Source organism: Ahaetulla prasina, chromosome 14, assembly GCF_028640845.1.
Source record: "Ahaetulla prasina isolate Xishuangbanna chromosome 14, ASM2864084v1, whole genome shotgun sequence".
In the NCBI taxonomy this organism is placed as follows: domain Eukaryota; kingdom Metazoa; phylum Chordata; class Lepidosauria; order Squamata; family Colubridae; genus Ahaetulla; species Ahaetulla prasina.
The window spans coordinates 2,563,756-2,586,586 of NC_080552.1; the positions used below are offsets into that span (position 1 = coordinate 2,563,756).

At 53.1% G+C, this 22,831-nt stretch overlaps 1 protein-coding gene across 1 annotated transcript in view; it reads right to left on the bottom strand.

The window, feature by feature from the left end:
* Positions 1–225: 225 nt before the first annotated feature.
* Positions 226–22,831, bottom strand: part of USP31 (ubiquitin specific peptidase 31) — a 36,329-nt gene continuing 13,723 nt past the window's right edge. Inside the window, exons 2-16 of the mRNA XM_058157714.1 lie at positions 16,154–16,294; positions 15,676–15,764; positions 15,028–15,120; positions 14,728–14,863; positions 13,893–14,037; positions 13,483–13,666; positions 10,728–10,839; positions 9,749–9,843; positions 9,399–9,476; positions 8,664–8,793; positions 8,161–8,280; positions 7,811–8,036; positions 7,376–7,534; positions 6,931–7,083; positions 226–6,730 (exon numbers count right to left, since the gene is read on the bottom strand). Of these exons, the coding sequence (XP_058013697.1) occupies positions 5,244–6,730; positions 6,931–7,083; positions 7,376–7,534; positions 7,811–8,036; positions 8,161–8,280; positions 8,664–8,793; positions 9,399–9,476; positions 9,749–9,843; positions 10,728–10,839; positions 13,483–13,666; positions 13,893–14,037; positions 14,728–14,863; positions 15,028–15,120; positions 15,676–15,764; positions 16,154–16,294 (3,348 nt within the window). The 3' untranslated portion in view covers positions 226–5,243. The remainder of the gene's footprint in view (positions 6,731–6,930; positions 7,084–7,375; positions 7,535–7,810; positions 8,037–8,160; positions 8,281–8,663; positions 8,794–9,398; positions 9,477–9,748; positions 9,844–10,727; positions 10,840–13,482; positions 13,667–13,892; positions 14,038–14,727; positions 14,864–15,027; positions 15,121–15,675; positions 15,765–16,153; positions 16,295–22,831) is intronic.

Below are 22,831 nucleotides of genomic sequence, written 5' to 3' on the forward strand. Positions count from 1 at the left end.
TTTATATTGATATACTGACCATCAATTGTGTTGTAAATGTTGTACCTTGATGAACGTATCTTTTCTTTTATGTACACTGAGAGCATATGCACCAAGACAAATTCCTTGTGTGTCCAATCACACTTGGCCAATAAAAAAAATTCTATTCTATTCTATGATTCTTGACAAATGTATCTTTTCTTTTATGTACCCTGAGAGCGTATGCACCAAGACAAATTCCTTGTGTGTCCAATTACACTTGGCCAATAAAAATTTTATTCTAAATTCTATTCTATTCTATTCTATTCTATTCTATTCTATTCTATTCTATTCTATTCTATTCTAAATTCTATTCTATTCTATTCTATTCAAGTGACTCAGCAGAGTCACCAATTGGTGATTGGACAGCCACTTGTCTGAAATGATATAAGGTCTCCTGCTTGAGCAGGGGGCTGGACTAGAAGATCTCCAAGTTCTCTTCCCGCTCTATTATTCTGTTAACTTCTGTGATGTGCTGGTTGCAGGTTCTCTGCCCTGAGCAAAGAGCAAAGGCAGGAGGACACAGCAGAAAGAGAGTGAGAGAGAGAGCACTTCTCATCTTTTTAGACATGGTAGAACAACAATCCATTTCTCCAGGGGAATTCTGGGAAATCTGACACATTCTGCTCATTATCATCAGCTATCTTGCTTAAGAAGAAGAGCTACGGTGGAGAGAAATCATCACCTTTTACCCTGAGGGTCTCAGGGATTTGGGCAGCCCAGGAGAAACTGGGTTTGATCTTGGAGGGAATGAAGCCTCAGGCGGATGTCCCAGGGCTGCACTGGGTATGGAGATGGATTGAACTGGCCCCCAGTTGCTCCCAGCCAAATGTTCTGCAGTTTGGCGATTTTGGGACTGGGGATTTGAAAAACTGCATCCAAAGGAAACAGTGGTAAATCATTTTCATATTATTGCTAAAAGCAAGACCTGGATGTATCTGTGCTATGACCAAATTCTAGCTCCACTTGAGGGAGATTTTGCCATTACAGGGCCTCTGGTGGCTCAGCAGACTAAGTCTGTCTGTTATTAACAGCAGCTACTTGCAATTACTGCAGGTTCAAGTCCCACAAGGCCCAAGGTTGACTCAGCCTTCCATCCTTTATAAGGTAGGTAAAATGAGGACCCAGATTGTTGGGGGCAATAAAAGTTGACTTTGTATATAATATACAAATGGATGAAGACTATTGCTTAACACAGTGTAAGCCGCCCTGAGTCTTCGGAGAAGGGTGGGATATAAATTCAAATTTAAAAAAAAAACACCTTTTGATGGGATGGGGGAGAGGGTTGAAGTTTGAAGAAAAACGCTTTCCCTCATGCAAGTCCTTGTACACTGTAAATTTATTGAACTATTATTACATTTTTCACTGTTAATCATCCAATCCCTTGTATCCAAACCCTTCTTCAGGAAAGGAAATTATTTTCAAAACATAAAAATATAAATTCTGCATATTAAAAGTGCATACAAATAAATAAAAGGCATTGACACACTCTCATGCACTTGCTCTGAAATAAGTTAAAACCCCTCCTGGGAAGGAGACACAGCCTCCCCCCCCAGCGGATTGTAGAGATTTAAAAAAAAGATGGAAACTCTGATCACGTATCAAAGTCAGCAGCGGGGAAGGGAAGGGAAGCATGCAGCTCCTCACACGCAACTCAGGTCGCCACGGTTGACTCGTCGGGTTGAGCATCTAGTTTTAGCCAAAGGTGAGCAGGGGCTCCATGGCGCTGGATTCTCTGGCTGCCCCTTCCGGTGATGGCGGAATCCGAGGCCGAGCTCAGAGACGCTTCCGGGGCCCTCAGAAGTTTCCACAATTTTCACGTCTGGCAAACTCTGTTCTCCTCTTTAGGTCTCTTGAGTTTGGCTCTCGGGTCAGTGAAGAAAAACCTTCACGTCAACTCACCAAAGATTAAAACTAAATCTTAGTTGCTTGTGCGGTTATGTTGGACCCATCAGCAGATTAATTGGGAAATGAGCAAAAAAAAGATTTTCCCACAAATGTAATTCCAGCTGGAATTTCCAAGCGCAAACGCCTTCTGGCCCCCTGAGGGTCTCCGGAATGGCTAAGCGGAAGGCACTGAACAAGTCAGACCAGGCCTGTCCTGGGCAGAGGGGCCCAATGGGCCTGCCTGGGGCCGTTTCTAGGGCCCCTCCTAAGCGACTCTGCAGGCCGTAGGCCAACAGCCAGCTCCCCCTGGCCAGGACGAAGCTCTGCCTTCCTGGGCCGTGGGGAGGTGGCTGGTATTCCCAGTCCAGGAGCTGACAATGTTCACGAAGCCACGTGACGAAAAGTGGGTCAGGAGGGCTCTGGGGTAAAAGCTGCATAGATTCTCTTGCTTCGAAAGACAAACATAGCTGACAATAAGAAAAACTGCCTGCCTTCTTTGAAGTACTTCACAGCTAAGTTTTATATCCACAGAAGTCAACCAAAGATCACAGACAGGAAGCTTTGGGGGGTCTACCAAAGTAAGGAACAAAGGCCGGGGGCTCCTCAGACGCATCCAGTGCAGCTCGGACAAAGACCCCCATCCAGAATTCTTGCAACCCAGCCCAGGATCCCTGAGCTGCAGCCTCCAGACGGCACTCCGCCATCCTGAGGGGACACGGCCCACAGCGAGGGATGCTGGGAGCTGCAACTTAGAAACCTCAGAAGGGAAATGGGGAGCTTATCCTTCCCATGGTGTATCCTACTGTAGCTTGCAAGAGCTGTTTGCGTACTTAATATGGGCATGCATAGGGAACAGCTGAGCGGTACCATGCAAATTGAACTTCGATAGTAGGGGGAAAGTAACTGGCCATGCTCAGCATTCCAGATGTGATTGCCAAGCACAAAACTGTCTGCAGAATTAAGTCACTCCTGGAGTGTGGAACTTCCCTGTCCTTCTCTGAGCTGAGCTGAGCCTCATCTGTGTGTAAAGACACGGACTTAAAGCAAGGGCTGCAAAGTTAAGTTGCAAAGGCTTCGTGTGGCGTATTGAGGACAAGTAATGTGAAGTGTTCAAGGTGTAACCTCTTCTGAACAGAACAAGGTACAAATTAACACCAACCGAATCAGAAAAAAAAAAGAAAAAGAAAGAAAGAAAGAAAGAAAGAAAGAAAGAAAGAAAGAAAGAAAGAAAGAAAGAAAGAAAGAAAGAAAGAAGAAAAGCCTTCTGGGATGAGGAATTGGACTCTTCTGTACTAGAAGGATGATCACACAAGGAAGAAAGATGCCTGCGGAGGATGAATGTGGTTCCCATCCTCTTTGAAGGATGCCAGAATTAGTTACTACCAGTCCCCACCCCCACCCTACCCAACCCCAAGAACTCAAGAAGCTTCTAGAGAGGATAGTCTGGCATCACAACACCTTGATTCTGAGGCCAACTTGTTCAGATGCCCCCTGAGCCCTAGGTGACAGTGTTGGCAACGGAGGAGCTCAGGAACCAACGGCCCGTTTCTCTCACTGAGAGGAGCTCCATGGGACAAGGGAGAACCAAGAGGGAGCCCCCACCGTAAGAGACTCGGCCACAGAGAGCTTTAGAAGGCTGCTCCAAGCAAGCTGGTCTTACTCCACAAAAAAGAAAGTCTGAACAGGGGACAGACGCCTCAAGGGTCAGGTGGACTCCTATTCTCACCGGCTCTCTTCCTCCTTGCTGCATGAACTGCTGCTACAGCAAATACATGCACGCACACACGCACACACGCACACACACACGTTGTGCCTCACGTAGACAAGAGACCAGCCTGCAATGCTTTGCCCCCCACCCAGGAGCCAGCTGCTCTTCTCCAAACTGAAGCATCAAAGTTCATCCTCATTTCAACAGAAGCCCATTTCTCCAACCGGTGCTTCCCGAATATGATAAGACCGTGACTTCCAAAAGGCCCCAGCATGGGAGCTAGGAATTCTGGGAATTCGATCCCAATGTTTTTGGATGGAGCTAGTTGGAGAAGCTTCCTGGACGTTCCGTAAAACATGTGAAGGGAGCTCCCTCTTGCTTTCCAAGGGGGTGGAGCAAGTGAGTGGCTCCTTAACACTCTTGCTTACAGGGATTTAACCCAAGACTGAGCAGGGGGCAAAAGCTTCCTCCTAGAGCTGCCAGGGAGAAGACCGAGCCCCCCGCAGAGCAGCCAAAGAGGAGCTTAGAGTGTCAGCCACAGAGGGCGGGGGGCTCAGTTCATCGGGGGGAGGGACGGGACCTGCAAAGCAGAGGCAGCAAGAAAACCGCAGGTCCTGCTGCTACTCTGCACGGGGAGGGGGCCCACCTGCCATCTAGAATACGAGAGGATCTAAGGCATCCTTCCTTTCTGCATGTCCGTACCCAGCCAGCGGACACGGAGGATGTTTGGGAAGAGCTGAGCAAGAAAGAACAAGGCGGGTGTCAGAAGTTCAGAGCACCCAGGACCGCCAGGGAAATATGATGAAAAACATGGGGAGGAAGACACAGTCCTGGTTCCAGAGAGAGCTGGGGCAAGATGGGGGTCTTGGGCTGAAAAGCCAAGCCACCCCACAGGAGAAGCAGCAAGAACAGAAACAGCCTGGTCTGGTTGGGCCCCCCAAAGCAGAGCACCCCTCCCGCCAGAAGCCCTGAAGGGGCTGGAGTTGGGCCATCCTTCCAGGGGCAGCACAAAGCTGCCTTCCCAGCCACCTTCCCAGCTCCCCTTCCCTCCCTTGCTCAGAAGGATAAGGAGGGACAAAGGAGGCCCCAGGCAGGACAGGCCATAAAGACAGCAACAGAAACCTTTCAGAATGAAGAGAATGTGAAAAGAGAGGAGAGAGACAGAGAGAGACAGAGAGAGAGAGAGAGAGAAGGCACCTTTCTCAGAGTCTTCGGTTCCTCCTAGTTCTGGCTGAGCATTTACCTGAGAAATAATGTAAGCGCTGAGATATTGCCCTGGGGGAAGCTTGTGACATGGGGAGACAAGGAGGGAGAAGCAGGACCAGGGGGCCATTTGTGCCCCGGGCTCCCTCCGTGGGCCTTCTCAGCTCACAGAGCTGGGCCACCACCTGCCCTGGCCGGCCCCAGGAGAGCACACCTGGCAAGACCTCCCGGCTGGCAGTCATGCACTCCAGGAGGGCTCCAGGCTGGGGGGGGGGGGTCCCTGGGCAACTCTGCAAATGCCCACGGCGACCTGGCACGAGGACAGAACTGGGAGGGGCCTGAGCAGCGAGGTTCCCCCATCCACGGAAAACAAGGAAGGGTCTGCCCCTCCGGGGCAGCTGAAGAGCAGCAGCCGAGTAGCAGCGGATCACGGTGACACGGAAGATGTGCGGGTGGAGGAGGAGACCCCCGGTGGGAGCCTGGGCAGAGCCTTGTTGATGGCCGGCCTTCCCCCTCCGGGGGACTTGGGGCTGCCCTCCGGCTGGGAAGACTGCAATTTGCAAGCGGTCAGCAAGGAGCGTTTGCCGGGTATGAGGGGGTCTTTGGCAGCCATGCTGGCATTGGGTAGCGTTGCCTTCTCCGGAAGCTTCTCCTCCGAGAGGGTCTTCCCCGCAGCCTTACAGGAGCCACCCCCCACCTTTTTGGCCAGCAGGCTGGTCTTGCCCAGGTCAGCTGACCGGCGGGTCTCCTTCTGGCGGAGGGCGGATTTGAAGAAGGACAAGCCTTTCTCCTCTGACTTGCTGTCCCTCTTCAGGCTGGACCGGGGACCAGGGCCAGGTGAGCGTAGGCTGGCCAGGGAGGTGCTGCGCACGTGTTTGCTCTCGGGGGTCCTGCCCTCCCCACGTGCCTGGCCCAGCCGGGGAGAGTTTGTGCGCGGGCTAGCAGCCCCACTCGTCTTCTCTGAGCTCATGCTCAGCTTGGAGCCCTCCCTGCTGAGGCCGCGCTCTGAAGTCCTGCTCTTGCCTGAGGGGGGGTGTCCCCGCACAGAGCCCCCAGAGGAGCTCCTTCTGGCCGCCGCAGAGGAAGACGGCGAGGAAACCGGCCGGTGCTTCGGCTGGGTGGAGGTGGCAGAGGCGGCCTCAGGGCCCTTCGCGCCAGCCTCTTTCTTGCCCGGCCTGGCTGCAGGAGAACCAGGGCGCCCACTGGCCCTGCACGACTCCAGCTTGCTCCGGGAACGGGACGCCTTCGGCAAGGCTTTGGAGGGAGGGGGGGATGCGACCGACCGGTGAGATGTCAGGGAATCCTGGCTGGACAAGATTGCCCGCTCTGAGTTCAAGCTGCTGCCTGGCCCAAGGCTGTCTTGGGAGGGAGGGGCTTGGAGGGGGCTGCCACCCTCCGGCTTGGCCGCCCAGCCAAAGTTCTGACCGTCCTTGACCGGAGAGCTTTCCACAGAGTCACTCTGGTCAACGAAGGCAATCTGGTTGTTGTTGTCAAAGGGGCCCAGAGGGGAGCTGTTTGGGCCTGTCTTGCCTGAGGCTTTCCACGCTGGGCCATCTTCTCTGAAGACCCCTTCCATGACTGCCAGGGGGGCCCTGCCAAGTGTCCGAGAGTCCTGCTGGCCACGGTGGCCGCCTCCTGCTGCCCTGGGCTCCAGGGGGCTGCCGGAGAGACTCCGCCGGCTGCCAAAGCAGGAGGTGGCCACGCGGTCATCGGCCGACTCTCCAATTCTCTCCAGAGTGCCAGAGGAGCCGTGGACAGGAGAAGCTGAGCTGGAGCGCATCTGCAGCTTGGCGGAGAGGGACCACGATGGACGGATCCCGTTTTCATTGGTGGCCAAAGGGCTGGTCACTGAGGATCTGGAAGACAAGTTCTGGCGCTGGACGCTCCTCACAAAGGGCCGGGTCGAAAACCCTCCTGCGAGGCACAAAGACAAAGTCACCACGTCGCCTTGGCCTCCCCCACGCAGGGGCCAGGTGGTTCCTCGTCCTCCTGGACCCCTCCGGCCAGCACCGTTCCCTTGCTGAGGGCTAAGCAGCAGGGGCGAAAGGCTCGCATCCCAGGGCTGGGAAGGGTGCAAGTCTCCAAGACCCCCCTCCCCACTCCCGTGTACGCACCGTCATCCTCACTCCGCTCCCCCATCAGTTCCACCGACTCCGAGAGGGAAGCCAAGGAGGTGCGCCTGGAGGAGGCCGCTGAGGTCACGCTGGGCGGTTTGCTGCCCGGCAACCGACTCACCCAGTGCTCACACAAGGAGGAGCTGGTAGAACCTGCCAGAAGGAAAGGCCAGCCGGTCAGATAGGGGACAGCTCAAGGGGCCACAGTTCAAGAGATGCCACCTTGCTTTGGGGTCAGCGCAAGGGTCCAAATGGGACCGCTGACTCAAGCAGCCGATGACCGGCTCTTCTTGCAGGGCCCCCTTTGAGTCCCTTGGTTGGCTGGGAATGGAGGGTCAGGCAGGAGAACAAAGGGCCGAAGCCTTTATGAGAACTAGAAGGAAGGCTTCTGACCATCTGACCCACAAGGAAGGCTGGGAAGAGCAACAGCAGCTCCTGCTCTTACCTGCCACAGAACTGTTGGCTGACCAGGCAGGAATGGCCGTCCGCCGCTGGTAGAAGAGGATGTAGGCAGTGGGCTTGCACACCTCGTTCTCGGCCAGCTGCTGGACCTCACTGTCATCAAAGCAGTACCAGAGGCCATCCACAGAGTTCTTGCAGTAGGCTGCAGGAGAGGGTCTGCATCAGGGACAGTCGGCTCCAAGGGGCAACGTGACCTGCCACAGCCCCCCCAAATCGGGGGGAGTAAAGGAGCCGAGGAGGAGCACCCCGCTTTAGAAAGGACCCCCTCCCCCTCCCCCCCTGGGAGGGCCCTTGAAAGGCTCTGCTGGGAATCAAAGGGATCCGAGCAAGATCTAGCTGGCAGGAGGGGGGGGAAGAGGCCCTGACAGCTGAAGGCCCCCCCAGGGGAAGAGACAAAGGGCTGCAGCAGCTCAGTCACCTGTGTAATGCCCCCCCTGCATGGTGCCATGGTGGTTGCACACCGCGTACAGGTCGTAGATGAAGTCCTCTGGGTCTCTGCCCAAGCCATAGGGGCGCCTCCAGGGGGACCAGTGGGAGGGCAGGCTCCAGCTGCTCTGGCTTCGCTTGACCACGTGAGGGGTCATGTCAAGGCCAGTCAGGGGAAACCGGACCATGTTCTGCAGCTTCATGCGCCGGTCTCCTTCCTGGTGAAAAGGGAGAAGGGGGGTGGGCATCACCAGCCAGCCCTGCACGAGGCAGACCTGGGGAAGCCCCCCCCCGATTGGCCCTGGTTATAGAGGAGGCCCGAGGAAGCCCCCTCCCCCATACCTGTCGGAAGCGCTTCAAGTGAATGATGAGCACGTCAGGCAGCGTCCAGAGGCTCAGGCTGATGCTTCCTTGCTGCAGCTGCTTGCAGTGGGGGCAGCGCCAGGCATCGTCGGGGGCCAGCTAGAAGCGTGGGTGGAGGTGGTCAGAGGCTCAGCAGGAGCCCTTCCTCCAAGCAAGGCAGAGTGAGTGGCCAGTCAGGAGGCAGAGAGCGACCCCAGCCCCTTCCTGCAACCCTGCCGTGTTTCTCCCAGCCCTCTAGAGGAGATGGGGGACCCTTTGGAGTAAGAAACAGGCCGTCCTCCTCCTGGCCGCCCCCTCCTATTTTATCCAGGCTGCAAAGCACAGATTATTTCAGATTATTATTACAGCAATTCAGAGAAAGCAGAGAAGAGGAAGCTTTGGGAGGAGGGGTAGGCACCATGCTCCCTAACTTCAAACGGAGAGAGCTGCATCCTTCCCTTCAGCGGGAGAAGGGGGGACAAATGACCCGCAAGGCCACTGACCTGCTCCTCTTTGGTGTAGAGCTGGAAACACTGGGCTAAGGTGCAGGACTGCGGCTGCTGGTGCAGCGCCCTCTGCTGGCGGACACTCTCGGCGTCAGGGATGTACTCCTCCTCCGTGTTGATGAACAAGCTGCAACATGCAGGAGGAAAAGGGGGAATTTGTCCGCCCAGCTGAAAAGAGCGACACTCCGGGCAGCCGAGAGAAAGGAAATCAGCCCATGCCAGCCAGGCAGCCCAAAAGAATTCAATGGCAATCAGGGCAGGAACGGACGATTCTCTGCCCGCAGGATCAGGGCCAATGGTGTATTGGGTAGCTTGGTCCAAAGGGCAGGGGCCGCCACCCAAAAGGCCCAAGGACTCCTCTGAGCATCATCTGAAAGGCTGCCTGATGCCTCCCAGACGGGCCCCCTGCCTCACTGCCCCTCCCAGCAGCCGCTTTGGGGCACTGGTGAAATCCAATTTTTTTTACTACCGGTTCTGTGGGTGTGGCTTGGTGGGCATGGCAGGGGAAGGACACTGCAAAATCCCCATTCCCACCCCACTCTGGGGCCAGCCAGAGGTGGTATTTATCGGTTCTCTGAACTACTCAAAATTTCCACTACCGGTTCTCCAGAACCTGTCAGAACCTGCTGGATTTCACCCCTGCTTTGGGGAGCAGGAGCAGTACTGATCTGGGTCCCTTGATCAGAGCCTGCAGTAAGCCCCCTCCCCAAAAAAGGCCCTGCCCTTCCTTACTAGTCTTTCGTCTCCTTGTCCCATTCGACCACCAACTTCACGTGGGGGGTTCCACCTGTCCCACAAGACTTCAAGGTTCTGCAAAGGGAACAGAATGTAAGAGAGGAGCCCCCCACACCTGCCAGGCTCAGCCCCTTCCATGGGTGCCACCCTCCCGGAACTAGAGGGAAGAGGGCAGGTGCCCTTTGGAGAAGCAGCTGGGCTCTATGCTGTTGCCACCCCAGAGACCCTGCTCCTCCAAAGACGGGGGATGGCAAAGCCCTCAGCAGCCCCCCCCTTTGCAGCCACGAGAGCCACTTTCTCCCCGTGGAGAAGGAGCAGCTCCTTGGCAAGAGCTCCGTCCTGCTCACCGTTCCACCATCAGGTGGCAGAGAGGCCGCTCCTCCTGAGGCAAGAGGTACGTGATGCCCACAGCACTGACCACTCGCAAGCTGAACGGACACACCTGCGCGGAAGGGAGGAGAGGGCAGGCAGAGTGGTCATCCCTGGGCACACGCCCCAAAGCTAAATGGTCAGAATATTGACTTGAGAGGCCCTCCAAAAAGCACAGGGGGTTCTCAGCTTACAACCGGTTAAAGTTAGCACAGAACCCCCAAAAGCGACTCACAACCCGGTTTCAAAGTTCCAATGAGTTTTCAATGTTTTCAATGAGGACACACACACACCCCGCAGTCGCATGACCAGTTTTTGGGCGCTTGCAACCCGCCCAAATGTATGGCCGTTTGCAACATTCTGCAATCAGACAACACGCTTCACCAGGTTTTTGCCAGAAACCGGCATTTAATTTGAGGTCCCAGCAAAAATTGCCAGGCTCAATTGCAGTGGCCAGTGAAGGATCACCTGCACGCACCTCCCCATGTTTTGCAATTTCACTGTGTAAGAAAGCTTCTTTCCTTTCGGGGCCTCTACATGCCTTGTAAGCATTGAGCAAGAAGGGCAGAAATCTTAAGCCTTCCCACCATTGTGGTTTCTAACAATATCTTACAGAATCTCCACCCAACATTTTGTTATGAATTTTTTGTTCTTTTGTATTTTGATTGGAACAACTTATCATGATTGTTGCTGAGAAAAAGGGAGGGAGGGAGGGAGGGAGGGAGGGAGGGAGGGAGGGAGAAAGGAAGGAAGGAAGGAAGGAAGGAAGGAAGGAAGGAAGGAAGGAAGGAAGGAAGGAAGGAAGGAAGGAAGGAAGGAGATTGAAATGAGAAGGGAGGGAGGGGGAGGGAGGGAGGGGTTTTAGTAATGCCAACAAAAACTATTAACAATCATGTTGCATTTAGTCAGTGACCACGAGACCAGCTTGCCCGAGGCCCAAGGGAGGTTGCCCCATACCTGAATGCAGGCTGAGGGGCGCAGAAAATACTGCATCTTCTCCAAGATCTCCTTCTGCAGAAGGTCCCAAGGGATGGTCTTCTCCAAATGGAGCACGAAGGGCTGGCCAAACCTGAGAAAGGAGCAGAATGAAGACCATGTGCAATCCGGGGATCCTCCTGGTTCCTGCCAGAAGAGGAGGGGCAGCCATGGCCTGGAGGGCCTTCGCACACTTCCAGGTTGTGTGCCAATTGTGCCTATTCCTGCTCACAGTCACTGCTGCCCTTGTGACTTTCTGAGTGGATTGATGCAACCCGTCATGTATTATATGAACCAGTTGCCAGGAATCTGAATTTCGATCTTGTGACCATGGAGATGCGGCAATGGTTGTAAGTGTGAAAAATGGTCAGAAGTCACTTTCAGTACCATAGTAAGTTCAAATTGTCAGTAAACAAATTGTTGTAAGTCGAGGACTACTGTGTAATATCCGTTGCTTGCTGTTTTTAATTTTTTTTTTGGGGGGGGGTTGTTTAACTGATCGGCTGTCGTTTGAAGATCATTTGACGGCCGTCTCCAGGGGGGCCTTCCACCAGGTTCGCCTGGTTCGGCAGTTGCGCCCCTTCCTTGATCGGGATGCCTTGTGCACAGTCACTCATGCACTCGTTACCTCTCGCTTGGATTATTGTAATGCTCTCTACATGGGGCTCCCCTTGAGGTGCACTCGGAGGCTTCAGCTAGTCCAGAATGCAGCTGCGCGGGTGATAGAGGGAGCTCCGCGTAGCTCCCATATAACTCCGCTCCTGCGCAGACTGCACTGGCTACCTGTGGCCTTTCGAGTGCACTTTAAGGTGTTGGTTACTACCTTTAAAGCGCTCCATGGCTTAGGGCCTGGGTACTTACGGGACCGCCTGCTGTTACCACATGCCTCCCACCGACCCGTACGCTCTCACAGAGAGGGACTTCTCAGGGTGCCGTCCGCCAAGCAATGTCGGCTGGCGGCCCCCAGGGGAAGGTCCTTCTCTGTGGGGGCTCCCACACTCTGGAACGAGCTTCCCCCGGGTTTACGCCAAATACCTGACCTTCGGACATTCCGTCGCGAACTGAAGACACATCTTTTCATTCGCGCGGGGCTGGCTTGAATTGAATTTTATTAATTTTAAATTTCTGTTCACAACCCAGAGTCACTGATTGAGATGAAAGGCTATTCAAACTGAATGAATGAATGAATGAATGAATGAATGAATGAATGAATGAATGAATGAATGAATACGTTTTTATAAAGCATGTTTAGCAGTGGAAAGTTGTGCCCCACCACCCACTCCCACCCCAGAAGCAAATCCTAAGGCCCTGGCCAAAGATCTTATTATATTCTGTGGGTTCCGTAATAATTGAGGCTCCACAGATGTTCACACATAACGTTTATTTTAACTCACAGAGACCAGCAACAACCAGGAGAGCAGGCCTGCTTTGACAGCCCTTTTATATTCAGCTGTCCAAAAGCGGGAGCCAATCAGAACAGAACAAGAAACCATCTCCACCACTAGGGGCCGCCACTGCCGGTGCAGGACATAACAGATCTCCAGCCTCCCTGGAGGAAATGGGGCTGCCCCCTCCCACCCCAGTCCCTGCCAGAACAACTGGCTGGCACCAAAAGGTACAGAAGCTGCTTGGCTTTAAATCATGAGCGTCATAAAGTGGGTCGTCACATGACCACCCCTACGCCCGCTCACCCCCGATTTTATGACCCTTTTGCAGTGGTTGTTAAGCAAATGCCACAGTTGTTAAACAAACCCGTTGATCTCTATGGGAACCGATTTCTGGAAAAAGTGTTGTAAATGACAGTCACATGGCTTGATGGACGGCACAAAGAGCCATAAATTTGGGCCAGTTGCCAAAATGCAGTCATGTGATCGCAGAGGGTTCCCAGAGATCAGAACTCTGAAACCAGGTCGGGGTCCGTTGTAACTGTGAATGGTTGCTAAGCAACCATGGTAAGTCAAGGCCTACCTGTCCATCCTGGCTCAACTCTTCTGAGTATGGGCTGGTCTGGCAATGTACCTTTTAAAAGTGTCACCCAGAACCTGACATACAACTCCCTCCATGGCCCAGCCCGTTTTGATGCTTCTATTAATGCAACCCACAACCCATCGACTTTCTGACGGCTTCGTCCACTGCAGCTGAACCATCTCAGCCCCTTCCGGGCAAAAAGTCCCTTCTGTCCTCCTCCAGGGAATCTGATCTGCCCCACATGCCAAAAGAATCCAGGATCAGGACTCTGCCCCTCGTGATGAGGACTAGCCCCACTGATGAGCATTTTCAGCAAATTTATAACAAGACATTGACAACATTCTGGAGAGTTTATAAATAGCTAAAAACATTTCAAAAAGAAAGAAACCACGAAGCAAAAGAGAATAAAGATGGTAGGAATGATAAAGTCAAAGGAGAAAAAATGAAAAGGAGAAAAGGGGGAGGGGGGGGTCACCAAAGGCCTTCAGGCCCCTTTGAAACACCAGCAGAGTGTGTGTGGGGGGGGTGTCAATCAAATCTGATAGGTGGGACTTCATTCCAGAGGGCAGGTGATGCAAGAGAGAAGCCGCATTTCCAGAGTCCCAATGGGTGGCACTTGTTTAATCAAAGGGACCCGGTGTGTGCCAATCCTGCTGGAGAGGACTGGCTGGGCAGGGACTGTCAGTGATCAGGCCCTGTGTCACCTTCAACAGGTTCAGACCAAGGTAAAGAAGGGAGTGCCAGGTGAGAGCCAGGCCCCCAGGCTTACCTCTTTCCCTGCTGTCCACTGCAGGCTCTGTTACACACCAAGATGACCAGCTTATCACTCAGGGCAGCAGCTGCTGCCATTGTCCGGGCACTGCCACTCTCCAGCCTCGCCTGGGCGTAAGTGGCCGACTTGGCATGGTCGAGGCTGTATTTCAAGTGGTTCAGATTGCTGTTGGCGTGGATTCCTGGAAGAGAGCAAGGAGACTTCCAGCAGAGATGCCCAGAGCGGAAGACCCAGCTCTATTTCCCAAATTTGGACCGGACAGAAAAAGCTTAAGTGATAAGATGGCAGGCCAAGACAAACAGAAGTCCGAAGGTCCAAGGCCAAACCACAGGCCAAAGCAGGAGGGCCCCCACCCAGCCCTCCCAACCATCAAAGGGCTTGCCCGGAGATCCCACAAGTCAACCTACCTCTCTGGCTTAGGATCCCTTCTGGCCAGAAGATCTCCGGGGTCTCAAAGGCGAAGATACAGTCGCTCTCTTGCACCGTGTCCAGGTCATCCACGTCAGAGAAAGAGCGATGGAAGCCATCGTAATACATCTCCGTGAGCACAATCTGCAGAAGCCCAGAGGACAGCCGTCTCTCTCTTGCAACGTGGCCCAGCCGAGCAGCCCAGGGCAAAGGAGTGCGGCAGGACCTCAGGCTCGCCTCCTCCAGCACCTCCCACTAGAGGCACCAAGACTCAGCGCTTGGCTTAGATTGGCCTGACCAAAGGCCCAGTTAGTCCAGCCTCTCAGGCCTTGTGCTCTATTGCGGCCCCAGTTTTGGAGATGGCTGTGGTGCCTCTTCTAAGAATTTGTCTGGTGGCACAGTACTTAAAATGCAGCATTGCAGGCTGACTTTGCCCACAGCCAGCAGTTCGATCCTGACTGGTTCAAGTTTGACTCAGTCTTCCATCCTTCGAGGCCGGTAAAATGACCCAAATTGTGGGTGGGGGGGCAATATGCAAATAACGCTTCTTCATTGTAAACCACCCAGGTGTATTGTTATTGCTATAGTCTCAAACCATAATTAAGCCAACATTGTTGGTGGTCATGGACTACCTTGGATGGCTCCAGGCACAAAGGCATCATGAACAGGGCACCTAATTTCCATTCCTTTCCTAGGGAGACCCAGAATTATCTCCTGGAAAGCGCTCAGAGTGGCTTCCCCCTCCCGAGCAGGCGGAAAGGGCAGCTCAACAGTCAGGGGAGAGCAGTCTGGTTGGGAGGGAGAGCCACCCATAGGGACCCACCCCTCGCTTACCTGTTTGGCAGGTATTTTGGTTTCTCTGGCCACCGCTTCCCTCAGCTGGGCGACTGTTCCGGATAAAGGCACGGCCACTCCAATGCGCATGCAGTGGGAGCACTTCCCTCGATAGACCACGGTAACATAGAGCGGGCTGCAAAGAGCCAAAGAGGCTGCTGAGAGGGCCCCTCCCACACCAGAAGGGGTCCAACCCTCAGACCACCCAGAGGGGGGAGGGAAAGACCAGCCCTCTCCCCTCAGTCCCCCCAGAGCTTCTCATGCCAGGCTTCTGCCTTGTTTTACGAACTCATCTCCTACCGTGTATGGGGCAGCGGGATCGGCAGAGAAATGCAAAGGAAAGGATCGAAAGTGTTGCTCTGCTTCTGGCAATGAGGACATGTCAAGGATGACCTGGAAGAGGAAAAGCCCTCTTTTTGACCCCATGCAGTAAAGCCAGAGAGGGGGTGGGGGAGGGGAGCCCCGCTGGTGAGAACCCCTCCCAACCCCCAACCCCACCATCACCCGTGGCCAACAGTTCAATTAACCTCTGAAAGTGGAAGGGAAGTAAAATACCAAACCAAAAGAATAAGGAGATCAATTCATTAAAAAATTAAATTAAGAAGATGATCCAAGCGGGTGTTTCTACTGGCATTTCCACCCGGAAGCCTCCTTTTCTACACAGGAGCATCGTCTCCTATTAGATGCCTGACAGGCAGAGCCAGGAGAGCCGACCCTCAGCTTCCGGTGGTGGGAATTAGAGGATACTCAGGAAACCAAGCCCCCCCACCTCCGCCCGCTCTGTCTCAGAGCCCAAGTGGCCTTCCAGCTGGCAAGTCCCAGGGCGGGCGGGCTGAACCAAGGACAGAGCAGACCAGGAACAGCCCTACTGACTGCCTCTGAGGAACTCCACCCATGCTCTTCCTTCGGGGTGAAGCCAGGTGAGCAGAAAGCAGGAGGGCATCTTACCTGTACTGAGCTTGGAAGAGTTCCTGGACAAAAGTGCTGTTGACCGGCAAAAGGCTCCCCTCAATTAGGGAATCTTCTTCTAACGGTGGCTGAAACAAAAGGGATTCAAGGAAGGCCGGTCAGTCTGGGATTCAGTAACATGAACCCCAAGGACAACCTGAAAGCCAAGACTCTGAACATCCACAAGAATAACACTGGGGGAACCAAAAACCCCGAAGGCCCTAGACCAGGGGTCTCTAACCTTGGTCCCTTTAAGACTTGTGGACTTCAACTCCCAGAGTCCCTCAGCTGGCTGAGGGACTCTGGGAGTTGAAGTCCACAAGTTTTAAAGGGACCAAGGTTGGAGACTCCTGCCCTAGACAACCCAGTAAACTCAATCCAGTGGTGCAATTCATCTTATGGCTTCCCGTCGTTCTCTCCACGGGGCTCCCTTTGCAGCCAAGCCAGAAGCCAATGGCTCCAAAGCAGAGGGCCTCACCTTCACAGGTGCTCTTCCATCACTGTTCTTCACTAAATTGTGGAGATCTTCATGCACTCGGTCGAGAAGCCAGAGCAGGAACTCCTGCGCGTCGTGCTGTGAGCTCCCCCGGAACTGCAAAGCATTCTTGGAAACGATGCTCTGTGGAGAAAGAGCAGAGAGGTTGAGGGAGCCCCACCCTGGGGACCCAGCCCCCCCCACCCCACTTTCAGGATGCTTCCCATCAGACCACCAGAAACCCTCAGGCGGCATTCCTGCAAAAGGTATCATCCCAACACTCCTTCAGGCCAACCCACCAGCCCAGTTCTCCCTTCCAGAGTTGAAACATTGGGGGCCGCCATGAGACTGGGATGGGGGAGACCAGGCATGGATTTGGGGGAGGGCTCTGATCCATCCATATGGATCCCTAAACATTCAAATGACCCCCCCGCCACTACTGATGACCTTCAGGATTGATGGAACAGCTCCCAATATCTAGGACACTGTTAGACTTGGAAACACCAGGGGGGACCGATGATTGCCTAACTGTACAATCTGTTTCCATCAATTTGTTTTATGGATTATTGTAAGTGACCAGAAGGCCTTGTGAAGTCAGGGTCAAAGCAAAAAACACCCTTTTCCCCCTGCAACTAGTGCAGGCCAAAGCAGCAGACCCTCCTGCAGAACCTGCCCCACTGGCCCCCGTATGCCTTTTAGGGAAGCCCCTTGGCCCTTCCCACCACCAAGGACAGCCACAGGCAGATGTGCTCCAGCGGTGGCAGAGTGACCGTAACCCTCACCCTAAACCAGGGGCCAATCCAGACTCTTCCCAAGGGCTAAAAGAAACAGGACAAAGCCAAGTTTCCCCTTGCAGACTTTGGAGCTGCTGCCCATCTCCCCTGCCAGCCCCCAAGGGTCAGGCTGCTGGACAGCAACTCCAGCCAGCCAAGGAAGCCAGGCTGGGGGATCTTCATCAAAAACACAGCAATGGTCCCCTACAGAGGAAGCCTCTTTTAGTAGGAAGATCTGGCACAACTAAACCATTATGGAAATGGAGAAGCTCCCACCTGCAGCACCCCCAGAAAGGGGCAGGGAACAGGAAAGCAACAGTTTGAAGTCAGGGGGTAGGGGGGGACAGGGTTGGTGAAGCCAAAAGAGCTTGGGGTGACTGGCTGTTAAAATCCCACTTAAGGCAGGGAGACCAACAGCTGCAGCAGGCTGGCAAAAGCAGGGGCCCTCCAGGCAAACACAGAGCAGGGACAGAGCAGAGGATGCAGGCAAGGGGGAAGCCTCCCCCCCCCACCCCGTCTCTGTCCTGATCCTGATCCCCATCAGATTGCTACTGATCTTTCCCCCAAAACATACCGGTACAGGGACTGTCAGGAAGTCCCTATTCTTGTACTGGGCTGCCTGCATAGGGCCCTGGTGGCACAGTGGTTAGAATGCAGCATTGCAGGCAGATCCCTTCCTACAGCCAAGAGTTTGATCCTGACTGGCTCAAGGTTGACTCAGCCTTCCACCCTTCTGAGGACCCAAATTGTTGGGGACAATGTGCTGACATTTGTAAACCACCCAGCGAGCGCTGTAAAGCTCTACGGAGCTCACCAGGCTGACTGTGTGTTCCCAGGTTTAGCAAAAACCAGCTCATGGAGGAGGAGAACGGGCAGAGCCTGGGGGCGGAGTCAAAAGAGGATTCAGCCTAGCATCTCTAGGTAGCCACAAATAGAGTAGCCCCTCCTGAATTCTCTTGCTAACCATTAGCTGAGTAGATTCTTGTACATAGGCATGTTGAGTAGTAAATCAGTTTAACTGGAACTTTATGTGTGGGTCCTGGTCTTTTGAGCCTGACGGCCAATGGACAAAACAAGAGAAAATGGGCAAACGCACCGATCCATCGAGAGGTGGGGCAGGGCAGGGATGGGCTTTGGAACCAGCTTGATGCCAATGCCAACAAAGCTCCTCCCTTCTCTCACCACCAACATGCATCCCCAGGGAACTGCATCCAGGGCAGAAATGCTCCCCCCCCCATTGTCTGTTTCATTACTATTATAACTTATTTATAATGCATTTGCACTCAGAGAGAATGGCATAGTCATTAATTATGAATCTGTGGCGTGAATCCTTTCTAGCGCTATGAAGCCTTTGCAGCATTTCAGTAAGACAGGTGCCTTTAAAAGGAAAAAACTGGGCGTGTTTCCTCTCAGCTCCTGCCTGGCGAGGAAAGGGTCCCTGCACCACTGGGAGAACCAACATTTCCGGTCACTTTGAAGATGGAAAATAAGGGGGAAGATCCAAGAGGAAGAAAATGATTAAATACATGACCAGCAACAGGAAAGGGCAGCGAGACAAGAGACGAGAGAAACTGAAACAAGAAAATTTCTATCCCTAAATTATTAAATCTACTAAACTGAAGTATGGGTAGTCCTCAACATAAGGCAGTAATGGAACTTGCCCATTGCGGTTGTAGGTCACGATGGTCATAAAACAGGAAATCACATGATTTTAGGATATTTTGGGTGCAGTCATTAAGTGAACCAATGGTTCATTATGGACGTAGTTTTGCCGAAAACCGCAATGTCCTGTTTTTACAAAACCATTGTAAAAGGTTGTCATGTGATTGCCGGATGCTGAAAACCGTCAAAAATGCGGTTGTGTTGCCAAACATCTGAAGTTCAGTCTGCCAACGATCGGAATTTCAAATCCAGGTCATAAATTCCCTTTTTTAGGTTGGTCGTAACTTCAAACTAAGTGACCAGTCGTAAGTTAAGGACTACCTGTAGAATCTTATGAGGCTGCTTCCCTTGCTCTCATTTCCCAAATGCCAACTGATGCTGGGGTGCCTGACTGTGCAGGGCCCAGAGTTGATCCTGGCTTGCTCAACGGCTGGAGGGCCTCTGACTGCCTGTCTGCACCCAGGCCCAAAATCACCCACTGCCACCCACTCCTTTTCCAAGCCTGCCAGCCCATCAGCCGTGGGTGCTCAGCTGAGCTAGGGGTGCTTGTGTGTGTGTGTGTCATCCAATAATCAGCTGGCAAGAGAAGATGAATGTCAGGGCACTGAACTCCAGTGTCAGCTCAGCTGTGGGAAGAGAGGTGGGAGGGGGGCCCAGTTGCCTCCTCCCATGGACCACCATGGAGGGTCCCTTGACTGGCCACCCCTCTTCATCTGCTGTTGACCCACATCTGTGCTGTGAAAACTTAAGCCACAGAGCAGAAACACACAAAACTCCCCAGGAAGCAAAGCTCAAATTGCAATTTAGGTTGAAGTTTTCATCAGACAAAACAGCAAACAAAGCCAAGATGGGGGAGGGGCAGGGTGGGGGGGAGGAGTCTGCAAACAGGTGGCTGATGATGAAGGCAAAAGATCTGCATGCAGCCCAGGAAGAGCCACACAACGCACAAACTGCACCTCCCTTACAAGCAGGCAAAGGGAATAAGCACGAGCATCTGGGGAGGCCCCCTGCTTTGCACCCTGCCGAGCAAGCAGAGAAGGGGGCTAGCATCCAACAGCCCCCTCCCAGGATGCCTTGGACGGATGAGCTCTCCTGGGGGAACAGCCCAGACAAGGGCCGCAAAGGCACCACTTCCCAAAGGAGAGGCCACAGACAGGACTGTTTTAGATTAAGCTCTTCTGGACATGCATGAAGGGCTGATCTGCAGCTATTGAAAAACAGAACATAGATTATCAGAGTTGGAAGAGACTTTGGAGATTTTCTAGTCCAACCCCCTGCTCAGGCAGGAGACCCTATACCATTTTAGACAAATGGCTGTCAAGTCTCTTCTTAAAAGCCTCCCGTGATGGAGCACCCACAACTTCTGGTGGCAAGCTGTTCCACTGGTTAATTGTTCTCACTGTTAGGTAGGTTTTGCTTAGTTCTAGGTTGGATCTAGAAGAACCTGGAATTGGATTCTCAGCTCTGTCTCCACGTATTGACCAGGCATGCAATTGTTTGAAAACAAAACGAACTTAGTCCATTTTTTAAGATACGCAACACTGGAGACTCTTCTGGGTAAAAATAAAAGCCATCTGAAGGAGGGGAACCTTTGCCAGCTGGCAGGCAGGAGACTCACCTGCTTCCCCGGGAGAAGAGAGGCCCAACACAGCCTCTCAGCCAGGAGGAGCCGGGACCCCCTGAAAGCCCAAGGAATAATGGAAGAATGCGACTCGTTTGCTCTGCGCTTGGGTGAACACGCTCAGTGCCATGAAGTGGAGCCGTGCGGACACATGCCCCGTGTGTGAACTCAGCCCAGGAGCACATCCATGCAACGTGTAAGCTAGCATGATCAAGACAAATGTGACAGGCAAACTGGTTGCTAGGTCAAACTGTAGTGAAAGAGGAGCCCCACAGCAGCCATGCTTTTTCTTGCAAACCAAGCAGCAGATTTACGAGGTGCTGAATGTCCCTTTTGACTCCCCAGAAATCAAAGGGGTAATTGAGAAAGGGATACAGGACCTGCCTAGCTGCTTATTCATCTCCCCACCTTTACACTACTGCCCTCCCCCACCCCATCCCCGCTCCCCAAGGAAATGGCATTTTCCTCTCTTGCTTCAACTGTTGTAGCAGGATGAGAAGCCGGCACTGAGAGGCAGGAAAATGCAAGTTAGGAAAAGCCAAATAGGGCATCTTGTGCTTTCCAAGAACAGATTTCTGGTATTTTAAACAAGGCTCCCAAATTCAAGCAAGTTGTGCCAGTGTGACACTACACAACCCAGTGCAGGGCCCGGCTACCACCTCCTTAAGCAGCCCTAGCAGGCACCACCAGCAAGAGAGAGACTCCTCTAGAGCCACCAAAGCTGCCTTGAGGCCAACTTGGCATGGAAACATCTGTCGGGGCCACATCGCCTGGCGTCGGTCATTTCTTCTGCCAGGTTGCACAGCAACCTCCTCGCCACAAGGCTCTATGCCTTGCCCATCGCCTCAGCCAACACAGCCCCATCTGCTCAGGACCCCCTCGGGGCTTCTGGAGGAAAGGCTGGGCTGCTCACCCAGGCCCCAAACATGGCTCTTTCCTGCTGCCAGGCCTCCCATGAAACCAGAGGGGCTCTGGTGAGAAGTGAAGCAAAGTGGAGAGGTGAAGCACTGCCCACCCCAAACATCAGAAATGACCCCGCCCCCCATAATCCACTCCCCCATTCAGAAAAGCATTACTAGAGCATCCGGAGTGACTTCTCTCCCTTCTGGTGAATCTGCCTGAAGAAACAGTGGCAGAAGAGCGAGACACAAACAGCACCCAACACCAAGCTCCCAATTGCCAATGAGGCCTCCCAGCACCCCAGGCCCCTCTCAGCACACCACCCTCCCTTCGGCACCATCCACACGTGGCAGGTAAGCTGGGAGAACAAAGCCACGGCTGCACACACAACCAGAAAGTCCAGTGAAATTCTGAATCATCCTCAAAGAGCCGCAAACAAATCCAGAGTTCGGATCTGATCTGAGACTTCAGATTGGGTGAAAAATCTTATGCAAAGATCGCTCCGTTTGCAGCAGCAGGAATTCAATGGAATCGGCCTTCGGGTGAAAGGGAAATTCACATGGGCCTCCTGGCTTGTAATGGACATCTGCCAATTTTGGCATTTTTGAACACGGTTGGCACCGGGGCTCTCTTGACTGCTGGTTCGGAGCTCTCAAAATGGGGCGTCTCTAGGTTTTGACGGTGCTGTCATGTGGAGTGAGTCAATGGAAGGCAAAAGGTGAGGTTATTATGGGAAAGAGAAAGGCCCCGGGGGCCCTCATGATCCCCCCCCCCATTTGAACAGCCAGAGAAGGCGAGAATTTGAAACTGAGAGAAAGAGGAAGAAAAATCCACCCTTTTCTTCTGAAAACATCCTTTGTCCGCTGGGCAGAGCAACCAGTCAGAGTTCCTGGTTTTGAGCCAGGTTCCACCTGATCTGTACTTGTACCTTTGGTTTTTCCTGCCCAGGTGTAAATCCTTGCTTTTCTCCACATTAAATTTTATTTTGTTGGATGGGGCCCATTGCTCAAGTCTGTCAAGATCTTTTTGGATCCTGAGCTTGTCTTCGGGGGGGGGGGGTTGATTATTCCTGCCAGTTTAGTGTCATCTGCAAATTTGATGAGTTCCCCTTCAATTCCCTCATTTATGAAGACACTGAAGAGTCCTGGGCCTAAGATCCACTGTAGAAGTGCTTTTCTTAACTATTTTCTTAACTATTTGGTGGGGGATGAAAATATTTCATAACCTATTTCTTTCACAGACAAAAAAAAAAAGATTCCCCAGACATTTGTTATTTCTGATGGAAAATCCAATAATCTTTCACTGCTTTTCTTAACTGGGCTTTCATTGCTCAGCCAATATCATTACAAGAGAGAAGTGAAGATGCACCAACCTAGCATTTGTGGGTGCCTCTAGAGCAGCGAGAGTAGACCAATGACAGTTTTAGAGGTTGTGGATGCCACATGAAAACGGGGTGTGTCCTCTTGCCTGGCCTATATGGACTTTCCACCAAGTGCCGCCATTCGGGGTGGCCTAGATATGGGAGGGGGAGACAGAGCATTGTTTCCCTTTTATGGGGTTGTAATATGCCAGCAGGATCAAGTTGGGCATTTCCTGGATTTTGACACAAAAGGTCCGCCATGACTGCACGAGAGGGGAAGAACAAGCGGGTCAACCGCCATCCTTGCCCAACCTCCCCTTCTGCAGCTGCTGGAGCCCCCTTGGAGGGGGCTTGCTTGGCTTTCA